The following is a 19,287-nucleotide window of genomic DNA, read 5'->3' on the forward strand; positions in this document are numbered from 1 at the left end:
ATCAGTATCTGAGGTGATGATGCATTCAGCCTTAACAGCTGCCTTAAGACAGGTATTCATTTTTTCATGGGAGTGGTGAATAATGGTGTGAAAAGGTTACGGCTCTTTCTGCTTCTAGAGTAAACGGTGTATTTTTACTCTGGTGATGTTGTCGTGAGGACTGCATTACTTGAGCAGTAGGCTTGAGCTCTGGGTCACTGCACCCTTTTGGTAATTTGGTTTGTGGAGTGTTAACGACTCTTCCTATCGTCTTACCTTTATCGTTGCACTTTTATGAGTTTGTTGTTTTATCTAGGCTATCAGAGGGGGCGCCGTTGCTTGAGTGAAATTCCTTGCCGGTCTGAGTGGGTGAGTGTGTGCGTGTGTGGCAGGAGGATAATTGGAGTGTGTGACAGCAGGGATTAAGAGAATGTTCCTCTCTTTAATCAGGATCAGTGTTCGCGCTCTAATGACCCTGAGAGGACTCTATTCCCCCCCCACTCACACACTTTCTCTCTCCCTCCGCTTTCTAGGAAATCCTCCGACTCACACAATCGCACTCTTTCTCTCCCTCTTCTTCTCAAGTGCCCTCTCTCTCCCACTCTCTAACCCCTCTTTCTCTACCTCTCCACTCTTTCTCTCTCCTCTCCTAATGCCACTCTGCTCTGCTTCACTAACCTCTGGCACACACATTATAGGATGGAGGGATTAGGGGAAGGAGGAATGGAAACAGGGCCTGGAGGTGTTGCGTCTCTAAGGAGACTGGTCTGGGTCCCCATAAATAAATGATCCTAAATGTGTTTGTTCACACTTTTTTTTTCTGAATGTCCTTTGTCCCTTGGCTCGGACTGCTCTGCTATTCTAGCCTGAGGAGGTTTCAGTCCCTATGTCTTCCCCTCACTGAAAGAGATCCATGTTGATTTGGGGATAAAGCTGGGCTCTTTGAGAACACTGACTGCACTGCACTCCCCAAAGGACCATTGTGTTGCCACGTTGTTTGGACCTGTACTGGGGAAATGGTGGGTTAGTGTAGTGTATTCAAATAGCCTTTGCCACGTAAGGTCATAGAACACCTGGGTTTCTATCATATTAGCGTTAGGCTGTTAGCATTGTAATGTAAATGAGTGGGGCCAGAAGTACCTTATGAGTGCAGGGTCGTGTTCAGTAGGAACAAAATGGAAGAAAACGCTCCCAAATGGAGAGAGTTTGTTTTCCTTAATGTGCCCTAATGAACAATACCCAGGTCTACATTGAGTTTGCTTTGTGTAGGTCTAAGCCATATGTCAGAAAATAAGTCTGTCCTACATCTGTGGACCATGTCTCTGGTGTCAATATCGCTCTCCTTGTTGTAAAACTGATGTAGAAATAGGCCACTTCACCTGGACATTATCTTCCATAGGCTAACACTGTTGTCTTTTTCTCTCCCCCTCTTCTTCTCTCTCCCTCTCGCTCTCTGTCTCCTCTCTCTTGCTCTTCATGACCTGTGGACAGAATGACCAAATGTGATGTGAGGAACTACCTGGATAAGCTTTACAACGTTCCAGTGGGAGCTGTCCGCACCAGGATACAATACTGTGAGTACCATTAAACATACCATATGTTGATCAAGGGAAAATACGTATTTCAATGATTGGTTGGTTGATTTTCTTTGGTACATTTTCTATTACCATTAAAACCCCTAGTTTAAACCACACGTCACATCATTGGATAACACAAAAAGAAGCTCTCTCACCTAAGATTTTTATTTTTTAAAGAAAGTGACAAACAATACTTTTTTCGGCACAATCCAAGACCATTCTCACCTTGGGGATAATAACATTTATCAAATTGTAAAATGGTATGTTTTGCAGTGATTAGCAGTGGTTAGCAAGTTTAGCTAACCCAATTGATTCATTGATAAACAGTGAGAGGAGTGTTCTTAGCGGTTAGCTATCAAGGTATTATTTTTATCTGTTAAGAAGAGCGGGTTTTAGGTTGTTAGCATGTTTACCTATTGAGGTAACACCAGTGTCCATTGATAATCAAATCAAATTGTATTTATTTGTAACATGCGCCGAATACAACATGAAATGCTTACTTACAAGCCTTTAACCAACAATGCAGTTTTAAGAAAATAGAGTTAAGAAAATATGTACTAAATACATGAAAAAAAGTAAAAAGACAAAAAAGGAACACAATAAAAGAACAATAATGAGGCCATATACAGGGGGTACCGAGACAATGTGCGGGGGTACAGGTTAGTCGAGGTAATTTGTGTGTGGGGGGGGTCAATGCAAATAGTCCGGGTGGCCATTTTATTAATTGTTCAGCAGTCTTATGGCTTGGGGGTGGAAGCTATTAAGGAGCCTTTTGGAACTAGACTTGGTGTTCCGGTACAGTCTATGACTTGGGTGACTGGAGTCTTTGACAATTTTCTGGGCCTTCCTCTGACACCGCCTAGTATAGAGGTCCTGGATGGCAGGTAGCTTGGCCCCAGTGATGTACTGGGCTGTATGCACTACCCTCTGTAGCGCAGATTCTGTGATAAGCAGCTGTGTTGGAGAGTCCAGCCAAGCACGCTAACCGCAATCGCCGCTAACTGCTAAACAACTCGCCCCTACCTGCTTATCAATGGATACTCGATAGCTAAACATGCTCGATAGCTAAACATGCTAACCATTGCTAACGACCTCAAAAACACTTTTCTCACTGATTATCAACAGATAAAAAGATTACCTAGACAGCTAACCACTAAAAAACATTTCCCTCACGGCTTAGGGGAACAAAGGGAAACACAGCCTCGAGCTGCCCAGTGACGCGAGCCTACCAGACGGGCTAACTGCCTTTTATGCTCGCCTCGAGGCAAGCATAAAAGGCATTTAGCCCGCCTAGGTAATCTTTTTATCCATTGATAATCAGTGAGAAAGGTGTTTTTGAGGTCGTTAGCAATGGTTAGCATGTTTAGCTATCGAGCATGTTTAGCTATCGAGTATCCATTGATAAGCAGGTAGGGGCAAGTTGTTTAGCAGTTAGCAGCGATTGCGGTTAGCGTGCCTGGCTGGACTCTCCACCACAGCTGCTTATCACAGAATCTGCTGCTGCATCACTCCGGCCTACAGCTGTCCCAAGGTGCCTCTGCACTCTTCCTCCACACACACTGCTCAAGGGCCTAAAAGTGGGCCAAGCAGGGTTACACAACCTTACCCCTCCCTCCATCCATCCCTCTCTCCCATTCTCTCCTTTTAAAATTTAGATGATCAGAAAGCCACAAAGAGGGGTTATATGATTGACTAAAGGATCCTCTTGGCATTTCATGGGGGAGGAAACATTTTGGGTTAGCATGGGCTGTTTAGAGGCTCTTTTATGAGGCTACGAATTTGCTAGTTCCTGGAAGAAAGGAGGGAGGGAGAGAGAAAAAGTGAGAGGAGGAGAGAGAGGCCTGGAGACCGGAGGGATTGTGGTGATGCAGGGAGGGCCAGAGAAGGAAGGCGTGCTGCTGGGCTTGGAGGGCCCAGAGGAGCCCCCTCTCTCTTTGGGGCAAAGAAAGACGGAGAGAGAGAGAACCCCAGAGAGAGAGAGCGGCAGAGGGAGACAGCGAGACGCCAAGCCTACGTAATATGGAAAAGAACCCATTAGAACTCTCTTTACGAGAGCTGCGTTAAAGGCAAGGGGGGAAAAAGAAAGAGGAGAGCGAGAGAAGGAGAGAAAAAATAACTGAGCTGGCAAGTGGGGCCCAGGCGATCCCGAGGTGCGTCAGAGAAGGTATCCCTGCCTGCGTCAGGGGTTCCATGCCATTGGCAGCCTAAAGAGGGGAACGAGAGAGAGACGGACGCAAACGACCCCTTTCTTCTCTCTCTCCCTGGGCGGCAGGCGGGCTTGGGTATTTTGGAAGGTGTTGCCATGGCTACCCCTCCGGCTCTGGGATTTGTAACGTGGTAGCCGGCTGCCAAACCGCAATCCCCCTTGAAAAAAATTGTTTGTGTGTGCATGTGCGCGTGCGTGCGTTTGTGTGTGGTAGGATGGGGTGAATGTGGGAGTGCAACTTGGGGTGGGGAATATGACAAACACCATCATGGTGGCTTAGCCTACCTATTCACCTGACTCTGAGTTGGGGGCGAGGGTTCCCCCCTACACTTAGACACTCTCACCCGTCTCTCACACCCACACAGGGGGCCTCCACATAGGTAGGGGGTGTGATTGGGGCATTTTACGACCCTGGTAAGGGCTTTCCCTGAGCTGTGGGCTGCCTGGCTGGTGATCATTAAACACACACAAATGACTCATTACAGCGGAATGTTTCCCTCGTTTTTCATGTCAGAAATTGTTCCCATGTTAACGGAGTTATCTCTTGCCTGTTGACTCGACGACCCGGCTAATGTTCAAACAGGAGTTCTAATGGTGCGAAAACACACATGGGTTGTTGGTTTGTTTAGTTGTTATTTTGTGTTTGAGAGAACATGGTGATTTGCTTTGGTCAGCTTTGATTGATAAGAATTTTGGGGGAGCTGTTTTGTTAGATTTCAGTGCCGCTTTTGATATCATTGATCATAACATATTGATGAAAAAATGTAGGTGTTATGGATTTACATCCTCTGCCTTATCATGGATTGAGAGTTACCTATCTAATGGAAGCCTCTCTAATGTAAATGTGTGGTGTACCGCAGGGGAGCCTGCTTGGGCCGTTATTGTTTTCTGTTTTTACTAATGACCTTCTACTTGAATAAAGCCTGTGTGTCTATGTAATTTGACGACTCAATTACTCACTTACGACAGTAAAATAAATTGGTTAAGTGTACCTATTAAACCCACGTACCCATTAAGCCCACTTCAATCTTTTGATAAATTTTTTTAATTTTTTTTAAACCAATCAGATGTTTTATTATTAAGTTAGTGACTGTTAAGTGTGAGTTCCCACTAGTGGCCAATTTCAAAGCTGCAAAAAAACGTTGGAGTTGAGGCAACGCTCAGATAAACATATTTTGTGTACCTTCTCAGATATGTGATCTTACTTTATGTAGAATTAAGAGATTCATGTACTGAAATGTGCACATGATAGCATATTTCATTTACATTAATGACTATTTCTTGCCAATTGAAATATGGGATGTTCATGCTAGCAGTCGTGCCTGCATGTCAGTCACACAGTAGCAACCTAACTTGAACTACAACAAGATAATAGATTTCAGGCATTCACAGCTTACATTTTTTAATGCGTTTTGTCTTATTTTACTGTTAAATGAACCTTGCATTGATATACATATCTTTTTTTTCCCCTTTTTTTTTTTACATTTATCTCCGGTGGGCTTAAAGGGTACAGTAGCACAAAAAGCACCCCCTCTATATAGAATGTAAATGGCTATAAATAAATATAGTTCAATTTGATCATTACTAACTTTGCATAATATTGTATGTAGTGTATATTTATACCCCAAACCATTGGTCTCCAAATATTTTATGATTAGACTTTGCTATTCTGTCTTTTTCACCCTAAATCACGGTTGTTCCAATTAAGCCCAGTATGCTCCTATTAAGCCTGGTTTGCATTGAAACACATGGGGATAGTGTTTTGATATTCCTAATATTCAATGAACATGAGCATAAATAGGTTTTTTGTTCATATTTAATTTGATCAAAACACACAAAAAAGACAGTTGTGCATATTATGCATCTAGCCATGGTGCCTTTACCCAGATTAGAAAAATGTAGCAACCATTAGAAACCTCCATACTCTCTCCAAGACGTTTGGAGTGGACAGGTAGTCGTTGATGCAGAGAAAGAAGAATAAGATCAGGGTTGAGGGATATCTGGGATAGAAGACCTACAAGCGGCAGGTAGCTTAGTGGTTAAGAGCGTTGTGCCAGTAACCGAAAGGTCGCTGGTTCTAATCCCCAAGCCGACTAGGTGGAAAATCTGTCAATGTGCCCTTGAGCAAGGCACTTAACCCTACTTGCTCCTGTAAATCGCTCTGGATAAGAGCGTCTGCTAAATGACTAAAATGTCAAATGTAAAGTAGGGGACAAAAATGCAAACAAATGAAGGACAAGAAGATTACTATTGGGTAACTACTCATGCACTTTTTGGGTGGGGGCATTGTTGAACTAATTAACAAAAATAGCAGTACAGCAAATGTGAATCAGCTTCAGATAATTCATTGAAAGTTTTGTGTTTTATGGTCTTTGTGCATGGCTTCTTATCCACGTAGGGCCAGTGTTGGTGACAGTTATTTTATTTTTTATAACCAAGCAATAACACACCTGATTCATCTAATCATGTCTTGATTGAAGTCTATAGTTGAATCAGGTGTGTACTGGTTGGCAAGAACAAAAGCCTAAGTCCACATTGATCTCTGTGGATATGATTGGACCCCCCTTGTTATGAGTGCTACTTTCATGATGAATAGTAATGAGTTTATATTAATAACTTTAATATAGGGACTGTAATTTTACTTCAGAAATGTCTGTTTGTTCGTTTTGAACGTTTGGAAATGAATTAAAATAGATGATTTAAGAGGTGGGCTTATTTAGAACACCCATGGGCTTAAATGGTACATTCGGTATCCATGAAGCCCAGTCCCGACTTTACACATTTGATCAAATATTTGTATATCTTATATATATATATTTTTAAGTATGTCATAAAATTTCACATGAGAGATTAATCTTACATTTATCTCCATGTTGCTTACAGAAATTAGGGCAGTATATGTTAAAAGTGTCTCAACTCAACTGGGCTAAACCGGTACACTTACTCTAACACCCGTAACTTAGCACTCCAGTCAGTTTTATAATGGTAAATAGCAATAGGCTGGTGCTAAATATCTCAAACTAAAAGCATTGTTTTTGAGACAAATCACTAACTCAACCCTAAACCTCATCTAGATCTATTACTGAATAATGTAGCGATTGAGCAAGTGTAGACTTAACTGCTAGATGTAACCCTAGATAGCAAGCTGTCATGGTCAAAACATAGATTCAATGGTTGCTAAAATGGGAAGAGGTCTGTCCATGATAAGGCATTGCTCTGATTTCTTGACATCTAAATCAACCAGGCAGGTCCTACAGGCCCTAGTTTTGTCGCTCCTGGACTACTACCCAGATGTGTGGTCATGTGCGTCAAAGGACATTTGCAGTTGGCACAGAACAGAGCAGCACGTATTGTGCTTAGATGTACATGGAGGGCAAATGTCAGTGGTATGCATGTCAATCTCCCCTGGGTCAAAGTTGAGGAGAGATTGACTGCATCACTATTGGTCTTTGTGCAAGGTGTTGATGGTTTAAAGGTACCGAACTGTCTGTTCAAGCAGTTGGCACACAGTTCGGACCCTCATCGGTACCACACCGGACATGCAGCCAGAGGTCTCTTCAAAGTCCCCAGGTCCAGAACAGAGGCTGGGAAACGCACAGTATTAAATAGAGCCATAAACTCTGTCACCTCAGGTAACTCAAGCTAGCAATTAAAACAGATACAAATATATATACAGTGAAGTCGGAAGTTTACATACACTTAGGTTGGAGTCATTAAAACTTGTTTTTCATTTCTTGTTAACAAACTATAGTTTTGGCAAGTCGGTTAGGACATCTACTTTGTGCATGACACAAGTAATTTTTCCAACAATTGTTTACAGACAGATTATTTCACTTATAATTCACTGTATCACAATTCCAGTGGGTCAGAAGTTTACATACACATGACATCATTTGAGTCAATTGGAGGTGTACTTGTGGATGTATTTCAAAGCCTACCTTCAAACTCAATGCCTCTTTGCTTGACATCATGGGAAAATGAAAAGAAATCAGCCAATAATCTTTTTTTGTAGACCTCCACAAGTCTGGTTCAGCCTTGGGAGCAATTTCCAAACGCTTGAAGGTACCACGTTCATCTGTATAAACAATAGTAGTACAAGTATAAACACCATGGGACCACGCAGCCGTCATACCGCTCAGAAGGAGACACGTTCTGTCTCCTAGAGATAAACGTACTTTGGTGTGAAAAGTGCAAATCAATCCCAGAACAACAGCAAAGGTCCTTGTGAAGATGCTGGTGGAAACAGGTACAAAAGTATCTATATTCACAGTAAAACGAGTCCTATATCGACATAACCTGAAAGGCCGCTCAGCAAGGAAGAAGCCACTGCTCCAAAACCGCCATAAAAAAGCCAGACTACGGTTTGCAACTGCACATGGGGACAAAGATTGTGCTTTTTGGAGAAATGTCCTCTGGTCTGATGAAACAAAAATATAACTATTTGGCGATAATGACCATCGTTATGTTAGGAGGAAAAAGGGGGATGCTGGCAAGCCGAAGAACATCATCCCAACCGTGAAGCATGGGGGTGGCAGCATCATGCTGTGGGGGTGCTTTGCTGCAGGAGGGACTGGTGCACTTCACAAAATAGATGGCATCACGAGGAAGGAAAATTATGTGGATATATTGAAGCAACATCTCAAGACATCAGTCAGGAAGTTGAAGCTTGGTCGCAAATGGGTCTTCCAAATGGACAATGACCCCAAGCATACTTCCAAAGTTGTGGCAAAATGGCTTAAGGACAACAAAGTCAAGGAATTGGAGTGGCCATCACAAAGCCTTGACCTCAATCCTATAGAAAATGTTCGGGCAGAACTGAAAAAGCGTGTGCGAGCAAGGAGGCCTACAAACCTGACTCAGTTACACCAGCTCTGTCTTTAGGAATGGGCCAATATTCACCCAACTTATTGTGGGAAGCTTGTGGAAGGCTACCCAAAACGTTTGACCCAAGTTAAACAATTTAAAGGCAATGCTACCAAATACTAATTGAGTGTATGTAAACTTCTGACCCACTGGGAATTTGATGAAAGAAATAAAAGCTGAAATAAATAATTCTCTCTACAATTATTCTGACATTTCACATTCTTAAAATTAAGTGGTGATCCTAACTGACCTAAGACAGGGAATTCTTACTAGGATTAAATGTCAGGAATTGTGAGAAACTGAGTTTAAATGTATTTGACTAAGGTGTATGTAAACTTCCGACTTCAACTGTATATATAAAAGAACACCTTACGGCAAGATGTGGACTGCAAAGAGACAGATATTTTTATATATAGTGTTATATTATGTATTTATTTGATGTGTTTTGTTTCCTGTTTGGACCCCAGGAAAAGTAGCCACTTAATAGAGATCCTAATGAAATACTAAGTACTATTCAATAGTTCTGCTAATAGTTTATTTGATAAGGACAGAAAGGCCTACAGTTTAAACATTGACACATTGCGTCATCAACAGCAAGATGCAACATCCTTCCATAATACATTAAGCTTACTCTAATCTACAGCTACAGTCCCTCTCTTTTGGTTGTGGTTGTTTTTCTCTCTCTGAGAGGTATGATGTCATTACCACCAGCTGGGGAAATAAGAGGTTAACCTGCATTCCTAAGTCAACAGGACCAGGATCTGCTCTATTTTACAACAACACCTACCTTCTACCTCCCACCTTTCTACTTTAGTCAAACCTCTAATCGTTGGCATGTTTTGCCGTTACAAAAGACAACATTTGGCTTAAGTAGTGAGCTATATCCTCGATTTTGTCGATACTTTTTACCAACCACAGCATTCTCTTGCTCTGTCTTTCTGTCTCTCTCTCTCTCTCTCTCTCTCTGTGTCTCTCTCTCTCTCCCTCAATTCAATTCAATTTCAATTTAAGGGCTTTATTGGCATGGGAAACGTGTGTTAACATTGCCAAAGCAAGTGAAGTAGATAGTAAACAAAAGTGAAATAAACAAATATTAACAGTAAACATTACACTCAGAAGTTTCAAAAGAATAAAGACATTTCAAATGTCATATTATGTATATATACAGTGTTGTAACAATGTGCAAATAGTTAAAGTACAAATGGGAAAATAAATAAACATAAATATGGGTTGTATTTACAATGGTGTTTGTTCTTCACTGGTTGCCGTTTTCTTGTGGCAACAGGTCACAAATCTTGCAGCTGTGATGGCACACTGTGGTTTTTCACCCAGTAGATAAGGGAGTTTATCAAAATTGGGTTTGTTTTCGAATTCTTTGTGGATCGCTGTAATCTGAGGGAAATATGTGTCTCTAATATGGTCATACATTTGGCAGGAGGTTAGGAAGTGCAGCTCAGTTTCCACCTCATTTTGTGGGCAGTGTGCACATAGCCTGTCTTCTCTTGAGAGCCAGGTCTGCCTACGGTGGCCTTTCTCAATAGCAAGGCTATGCTCACTGAGTCTGTACATAGTCAAAGCTTTCCTGAAGTTTGGGTCAGTCACAGTGGTCAGGTATTCAACTCCTGAGTGGCGCAGTGGTCTAAGGCACTGTATCGCAGTGCTAACTGTGCCACTAGAGATCCTGGTTCGAATCCAGGCTCTGTCGCAGCCGGCCGCGACCGGGAGACTCATGGGCGGCGCACAATTGGCCCAGCGTTGTCCAGGGTAGGGGAGGGAATGGCCGGCAGGGATGTAGCTCAGTTGATAGAGCATGGTGTTTGCAACGCCAGGGTTGTGGGTTCGATTCCCACGGGGGGCCAGTATAAAAAAAAAAAAATGTATTCACTAACTGTAAGTCGCTCTGGATAAGAGCGTCTGCTAAATGACTAAAATGTAAATGTAAATGTATTCTGCCACTGTGGACTCTCTGTTTAGGGCCAAATAGCATTCTAGTTTGCTCTTTTTTTTTGTTTGTTCTTTCCAATGTGTCAAGTAATTCTCTTTGTTTTCTCATGATTTGGTTGGGTCTAATTGTGTTGTTGTTGTTGTTGTCCTGGGGCTGTGTGGGGTCTGTTTGTGTTTGTGAACAGAGCCCCAGGACAAGCTTACTTAGGGGACTCTTCTCCAAGTTCATCTCTCTGTAGGTGATGGCTTTGTTATGGAAGGTTTGGGAATCGCTTCCTTTTAAGTGGTTATAGAATTTAACGGCTCTTTTCTGGATTTTGATAATTAGCGGGTATTGGCCTAATTCTGCTCTGCATGCATTAGTTGGTGTTTTACGTTTACGATGTTTTTGCAGAATTCTGCATGCAGAGTCTCAATTTGGTGTTTGTCCCATTTTGTGAATTCTTGGTTGGTGAGCGGACCCCAGACCTCAGAACCATAAAGGGCAATGGGTTCTATAACTGATTCAAGTATTTTTTAGCCAGATCCTAATTGGTATGTCAAATTTTATGTTCCTTTTGATGGCATAGAAGGCCCTTCTTGCCTTGTCTCTCAGATCGTTCACAGCTTTGTGGAAGTTACCTGTGGCGCTGATGTTTAGGCCGAGGTATGTATAGTTTTTTGTGTGCTCTAGGGCAACGGTGTCTAGATGGAATTTGTATTTGTGGTCCTGGCAACTGGACCTTTTTTGGAACACCATTATTTTTGTCTTACTGAGATTTACTGTCAGGGCCCAGGTCTGACAGAATCTGTGCAGAAGATCTAGGTGCTGCTGTAGGCCCTCCTTGGTTGGTGACAGAAGCACCAGATCATCAGAAGACATTTGACTTCAGATTCTAGTAGGGTGAGGCCGGGTGCTGCAGACTGTTCTAGTGCCTTCGCCAATTCGTTGATATATATGTTGAAGAGGGTGGGGCTTAAACTGCATCCCTGTCTCACCCCACGGCCCTGTGAAAAGAAATGTGTGTGTTTTTTGCCAATTTTAACCGCACACTTGTTGTTTGTGTACATGGATTTTATAATGTCGTATGTTTTTTCCCCCAACCCCACTTTCCATCAATTTGTATAGCAGACCCTCATGCCAAATTGAGTCAAAAGCTTTTTTGAAATCAACAAAGCATGAGAAGACTTTGCCTTTGTTTTGGTTTGTTTGTTTGTCAATTAGGGTGTGCAGGGTGAATACGTGGTCTGTCGTACGGTAATTTGGTAAAAAGTCAATTTGACATTTGCTCAGTACATTGTTTTCACTGTTAATGATAATGCAAAGGATTTTCCCAAGGTTGCTGTTGACGCATATCCCACGGTAGTTATTGGGGTCAAATTTGTCTCCACTTTTGTGGATTGGGGTGATCAGTCCTTGGTTCCAAATATTGGGGAAGATGCCAGAGCTAAGGATGATGTTAGAGTTTAAGTATAGCTAATTGAAATGTGTGGTCTGTATATTTTATCATTTCATTGAGGATACCATCAACACCACAGGACTTTTTGGGTTGGAGGGTTTGTATTTTGTCCTGTAGTTCATTCAATGTAATTGGATAATCCAGTGGGTTCTGGTAGTCTTTAATAGTTGATTCTAAGATTTGCATTTGATCATGTATATTTTTTTGCTGTTTGTTCTCTGTTATAGGGCCAAAAAGATTGGAGAAGTGGTTTACCCATACATCTCCGTTTTGGATAAATAGCTCTTCGTGTTGTTGTTTGTTTAGTGTTTTCCAATTTTCCCAGAAGTGGTTAGAGTCTATGGATTCTTCAATTACATTGAGCTGATTTCTGACATGCTGTTCCTTCTTTTTCCATAGTGTATTTCTGTATTGTTTTAGGTATTCACCATAGTGAAGGCGTAGGCTCAGGTTTTCTGGGCCTCTATGTTTTTGGTTGGATAGGTTTCTCAATTTCTTTCTTAGGTTTTTGCATTCTTCATCAAACCATTTATCACTGTTATTACTTTTCTTTGGTTTTCTGTTAGAGATTTTTAGATTTGATAGGGAAGCTGAGAGGTCAAATATACTGTCTCTCTCTCTCTCTTTATCTCTCTCTCTCTCTCTCTCTCTCACAGGTACGAATAAGAAGAGAAACCACCTCAACCAGAAAGTGAAGAGACCGGATTATAAAGTGGCCTACGTTCAGCTGGTGAGTTAAGGCGGACTGGGGGGGTTGATTTTTCCCCTCTAAGCCCTCTTTTGTAGAGGCTAGTCTTCTGGAGGTCGAGGGACTGTGAGGAGGGTGAGGGCTTTTATTTCCCCGGAGGGCCCCAAGGCAGGTAGTATTTGAAGGGGAGAGCACTCAAACCCCCTCACCTTATTGTGGCTCAGTACCTTATGTCCCTGCCCTGTTTTCAGTGTGTCTATTCCCCCCGTCCCCACACACACACTTGGTGCTTCTACATAGACTCGATGCCCTCCTCCTCCTCCCACACACAGACTAGCCCTGCTTCTCTGTCTGTCCTGTCGAGTGAGTGAGTGAGTGAGTGTCTGGACTAACTGGCCCAGCGCTTTCTGCTCCTGTGTGCTGCTGGAGTGAAACATGCTTTTATAAGCCCTGTCATTGCGCAACAATTCTATATGCAATCACGTGTTAAAACCGTTTTGATGGCCACGATTTAAAAAGAGCAACTTTTTTTTCTCAACTGTTATTGATGACTGCTTCCCATTCGCCATTCAAGTGCATAGGAAACGTTAGGCGGACTGGAGCGCTTCACACACCACTTTGCAATGAGCTAGAAGTAGTATGCCTAGCCAAAATCCCACCATAGAAACGTGGAGGCAATTATTTTATAAATACTTCCATATGCCATTGTGCTATTGGTTTTCAAATCAACTTTATTTCACAGTCCAGTAGCCAAAGGCACAATCCTAGTCATATTAGCAACCCATGCTAGTTGTTTCATCTTTAGATCTCCCCACTTTCTAAATTTCTAACGGATGTTTTAATTTCTGTCGCATGTGCAGTGCCTAGTTGTATTATGGAACGAACTATCGTGCATAGTCTACTGCCTTGTGTGCATTGCTGCGCTTATAATGTGAAGAAATAATAGTTTATCAAAATGTTATGCTTTAATGTTATCATCTGGTGCATCAGCCTCATTGCTTATTTTTTATTTTATGTAGCCTGTCCCTACGGGTTGTATGAATTTGGGATCTGTCATCCCACAACTGTCCCAGAGTCTGTTTGGAATAGGCTATTTATTTATTGCATAGAACGACAAGCTGACCGATGGGGGATAGTAGATTGACATTGATTGATACTATGGGGGATAGTAGATTGGCATTGATTGATACTATGGGGGATAGTATATTGTAAGTCAACAGGGGTGTAGACGCTTGTTTATCACTCCCTCAATCACAGGCAGCACAGGGAACCATAAAACTGGGAACCAACGAAGGGATGAATAATTGACATTGTCTAAACAGGACAATTTTAAAGTGGATACATAATTGAAGCACGCCCATTAATCTTTTAGATGGGAGACTTCCTCTTGTCTGTCTGAAACAAGCAGAACTTCCTGAGAGCCTGTCCTGTGTCTCTCTGTGTGTGTTTATGTGTGTGTGTGTGTGCATGCGCATGTGTGCCCATGGATGTGTGACTGCGTGTGTGTGAGAGGGAGAGAGACGATGTGTGTGTGTCCAGTGATGCGTCTGTCTCGCAACCAGTCCCACAGCATAATCAGACGTGTGTGTATGCATGACAGGGCAATTAGACATCCTTTATTCCCTGCGAACACACACACACACACATACAGGCACACCAGGGTTTCTGTTAGGAAAATTTGGCACCGGACAAGTGCTTTTAATTTGAAGATTTTTATTCATCAGACATTTCGTGACCTTAGGACTATAAGGGTCTATCAGCGCAAAGCATACTGTAGTTCTGAGATATTGATCATCAAACTATTCACATCCCAGATCTCAACAGTTTGTAGTGAATTCTTATTTCATAACCCATTAAGGTCCTCACCTTAAAGGTACCCAAAGTGCAGAGTATCAAAATCCTGAGACATTTGTAAATGGTTTTTTTAGGCGGGTGGAATCGCAGATAGAACCTTATTGCACTGAAATGTCAGTCTAGGGTTAACCATTCTATCTGTCACTTCTGAATTATACATGTTCTGTTTTTAAGAAAACTAGCTATTTGAATACATAAATGATAGAATAACACAGTTTTACCAAGATAGTCAGAACCCATCATCAAATACATTAAGAAATGATCATCAGACAAAAACCTGTCATCACTGAACAACAAGGTGATCACATTATTTACTTTAAGATTTCTGACAGTGTTGTTTTTTTGCTTGCGTGCCATTATTTCTGGCCAGACTAGTCTTGACCGTACTTAGAGGGAGATGGCAAAGATGTGTTCTGATTGGTCTGTCTGTATTTGTTCAGGCTTGTGATTAGATTGCAGATAGAACCTTATAGCGCCAAGCTCATATGGGTTTATGCAGATAGAACGTCATATTTTTTCATTTTTGTCACTTAAAATGCACTTCTAACTGCACAAACATATGAAGAACCATCTAAAGATCAATATATGTGAATAACTCATTTTTGACAAAAATGTCAGATATAACCTTATAGTCCCATGGTGTCGATTTGAGAAATCTACCCGTCATCCATATGCTTTGGGTGCATAACCCGTTACAGCGTCCACCCACGCAGCCAGCACCATCACTAAACAAGGGTTATTGGCCATATGAGCCACATTTACGTGTCCTTACAAATATAACAAATTACTAATACTATATTCCTTGTGTTTCGGTGTGTAGCATATGCAAAACGGTATAGCCTATTGTTTTATTGGTTTTTACTTTCCTAAAACAATAATTGTCCATCTCTCGGTTCAGCTGTCAGAGATTTGAGCACTAAATGCATCAGGGCATTGCACTCAGGTCTATAGGCATAGGCATCCACTCTTTGATAGGCCTATTAATATTTTTTACAAATATATAAAAGGAAGAGAAGCTTAGGCCTAGCCCCAGAGAGATAGAGATATGCCGGGGGTACGCTACGACAACGACATGCGTTTCTTTATCCTTGTCAGATGGGCTACTGCATCTGTTATACAAATATACATTTAGGTGTACAGGAGGAGGCTAATTTGTACATTTTTTATTTATTTATTATTATTATGTATTTTTTTGTACTTTTACCCCCCTTTTTCTCTCCAATTTTGTGATATCCAATTGGTAGTTACAGTCTTGTCCCATCGCTGCAACTACCCTACGGACTCGGGAGAGGCGAAGGTCGAGAGCCATGCGTCCTCCGAAACACGACCCTGCCAAGCCGCACTGCTTCTTGACACACTGCTCGCTTAACCTGGAAGCCAGTCGCACCAAAGTGTCCAGCTGGCGACCAAAGTCAGCTTGCAGGCACCTGGCCCGCCACAATGAGTCGCTAGAGTGCGATGGGACAAGGAAATCCCGGCCGGCCAAACCCTCCCCTAACCCAGACGACGCTGGGCCAAATTGTGCACCGCCTCATGGGGCTCCCGGTCATGGCCGGCTGTGATACAGCCTGGGGATCGAACCTGGGGCTGTAGTGACACCTCAAGCACTACGATGCAGTACCTTAGACCGCTCTCGCCACTCGGGAGACCTAATCTGTACATTTTCGATCAGAATATATATATATTTTTAATAAAAATAATCATATATTGTTAAATTATAGGAGTAACTCTGGTAGGCCTAAAACATTATTCCTCACCTCAAGTTCAACTATCAGAGTCAGTTGGAACGCAGGTGTACACTGCATTTATATCATAGGCCCTGCAGTATAATAGGCTAGTAGTCACACCACACCAAACCTTCACCAAAGTTTCTAAACGTTATTAGGGTAATATCAAAGTAAGTCAAGCCATTGTTTATAGGGAAAATACGAGCAGGCTATTATATTGCGGCAAACACAACATTACAGTTGGAACTTAAATTGGCTCAACAGAAAAAAAGAAGAAACTTGCGAACTGGTTTAAACCTTCACTAAAGTTTTGAACAGGCTATATTTCAGCAATTACCAAGAAAGGCTAGTGCCTACCGTACCCAACAAAAGACAGCAATAGGCTAATTATATTTATTTTACAACAGGCCTACACAATTAAAAAGACCGAGATTTAACTTAATTTAGCCAACGAAAATGTCTCAACGGGATGAAAGAAAACATGTTTAGCATATTTAAAGAACTGGTTTAGATTAATAAATAAATAGCCCTACAATAATAACAATGATATACATGAACACTAATGATTAAATCAATTATTATAATTACGAAGAAAATAAATAAACACAAATTAGAAAATTGCATCCTACCTGATTAGCGAGTTGCACAGTAGCCTGCATTTTGGCCATGCCAAGGCTCCTCATTTGCGCTCTCTCTCTACTCAGCAGCAGGCGCATGCACGTAAGGCAGCGTGCAAGGAGTGAGAGAATGGTTCTGAAGCCGAAGCCCCGGCTATTTTATTTATCGGCTTAACTGGCCAAAAGCCGGCAATTACCGGCTAAGGGAAACCCTGATCAGGGCCTAACATTAACATTTTGGTCCACCAGCCACAGATGCAGGTAGATTAAAAAATCTACCAGCCACTCAGATTTTTGGGCCGGCCATTTGTTTTGCCTATAATAATAATGTAATTTAAAAAAAATTATGACCATGCTTTGTAATGTTTCTAAAACGAGACATGTATTAGTAAAAAGGAATGTAGTATATTGCAAAAAAAAATTGTGACCTGAGTCTTCTGACCAAAATTGTATCAGATGAGAAAATGTTCAGCTGCCCCTTTAAGGACAGGAGGTTACCGTGGTAACGGGGCCACTCAAGTCTTGTCACTTGTGTCTGTGATTTTGGATCTGACTAGTAGTAGACAGCGTCTCTTCACTAGCAACCGAGCTTGTGAACAAAACAATGTAATAGCCAAGAAACGTGGACAAAGTCTCACTTTGTGGACTTTAGTGTAAATTAGACCAACTTTTATGCGCCTCAAAAATGAATCTATCAGCACTTAACTCACAGTGTGCGCAGCTCCCCAGCAAGGCATTGTTGCTGTGTGAGGTGAGGTACAGTATTCATATTTGTTTGTGAGATTAGCAGCTATGAAACAAAACAGCGGAAATACTTAGAAAACAGCTGCTGCAGCATTTTTCTGCTATAAATCACAACTAGTACATGTGCTCACACTTGACTTTTGACCTACATGGTTGGTGAAATATACATTCCTACCCACCAATACCTAAATTATGCCCTGACCCTGACCTACACACACAAACCCACGCACACATTCACCTTTCTATGTACAGTCAGCAGCATGTTGAGCCCTCGAGCCGATGTTTGTCATGAGTGTCATTCATGCTTTAGTTATGTTATATTTTAGTATGATTGTGCTCGTTTGAAGGCATGCTTGTCTTAGTGTGAACAGCATGGGAGCCGAATTGCTGGGTCTACGTGTGCTTAAATTTTAAACACATTGATATAAAAATGAATATCTAGCCTGGCAGGTCTGTAGAAAAAAACCAACACGCGTGCTTGTGCAAACACACGTACACACACTACTCAGAAAAACCCTCCTTTCTCTGCAGCGGTGGGTAGAAAACAAGATTGTTCCTAATTGACACCACATGTGGGGGAGTGTTCAGAGGCCCGATATCCCCCCTCCTTCTCCCCTCCTCTTCTTCCCCCTCCTCCCTCCATCAGTATTATGGAAGGGCTCTTGCTTTCCTTCTTGCTTCTTTCTTTCCCATTTCTCTCGCTCTCTCTCACTCATATATATATATATATATATATATATACACACACAAATACCGTTCAAAAGTTTGGGGTCACTTAGAAATGTCCTTGTTTTCGAAAGAAAAGCAAAACAATTTGTCCATTAAAATAACATCAAATTGATCAGAAATACAGTGTAGAGATTGTTCATGTTGTAAATGGCTATTGTAGCTGGAAACGGCTGATTTTTTATGGAATATCTACATAGGTGTACAGAGGCCCATTATCAGCAACCATCAGTCCTGTGTTCCAATGGCACGTTGTGTTTGCTAATCCAAGTTTATCATTTTAAAAGGCTAATTGATCATTAGAAAACCCTTTTGCAATTATGTTAGCACAGCTGAAAACTGTTGTGCTGATTAAAGAAGGCCTTCTTGAGACTAGTTGAGTATCTGGAGCATCAGCAATTGTGGGTTCGATTACAGGCTCAAAATGGCCAGAAACAAAGAACTTTCTTCTGAAACTCGTCAGTCTATTCTTGTTCTGAGAAATGAAGGCTATTCCATGCGAGAAATTGCGAAGAAACTGAAGATCTTGTACAACGCTGTATACTACTCCCTTCACAAAACAGCGCAAACTGGCTCTAACCAGAATAGAAAGAGTGGGAGGCCCTGGTGCACAACTGAGCAAGAGGACAAATACATTAGTGTCTAGTTTGAGAAACAGACACCTCACAGGTCCTCAACTGGCAGCTTCATTAAATAGTACCCGCAAAACACCAGTCTCAAAGTCAACAGTGAAGAGGCAACTCCGGGATGCTGAACTTCTAGGCAGAGTTGCAAAGAAAAAGCCATATCTCAGACTGGCAAATAAAAATAAAAGATTAAGATGGGCAAAAGAACACAGACACTGGACAGAGGAAGATTGTAAAAAAAATTTATGGACAGACGAATCGAAGTTTGAGGTGTTCGGATCACAAAGAAGAACATTT

At 41.8% G+C, this 19,287-nt stretch overlaps 1 protein-coding gene across 1 annotated transcript in view; it reads left to right on the forward strand.

Annotated features, from left to right (window-relative positions):
- mrpl23 (mitochondrial ribosomal protein L23) overlaps positions 1 to 19,287 on the forward strand; it is a 139,972-nt gene that overhangs the window by 48,934 nt on the left and 71,751 nt on the right. Inside the window, exons 3-4 of the mRNA XM_041837626.2 lie at positions 1,471 to 1,553; positions 12,665 to 12,738. Coding sequence (XP_041693560.1) covers positions 1,471 to 1,553; positions 12,665 to 12,738 — 157 coding nt within the window. The remainder of the gene's footprint in view (positions 1 to 1,470; positions 1,554 to 12,664; positions 12,739 to 19,287) is intronic.

Source organism: Coregonus clupeaformis, chromosome 19 (genome assembly GCF_020615455.1).
Source record: "Coregonus clupeaformis isolate EN_2021a chromosome 19, ASM2061545v1, whole genome shotgun sequence".
NCBI lineage: Eukaryota > Metazoa > Chordata > Actinopteri > Salmoniformes > Salmonidae > Coregonus > Coregonus clupeaformis.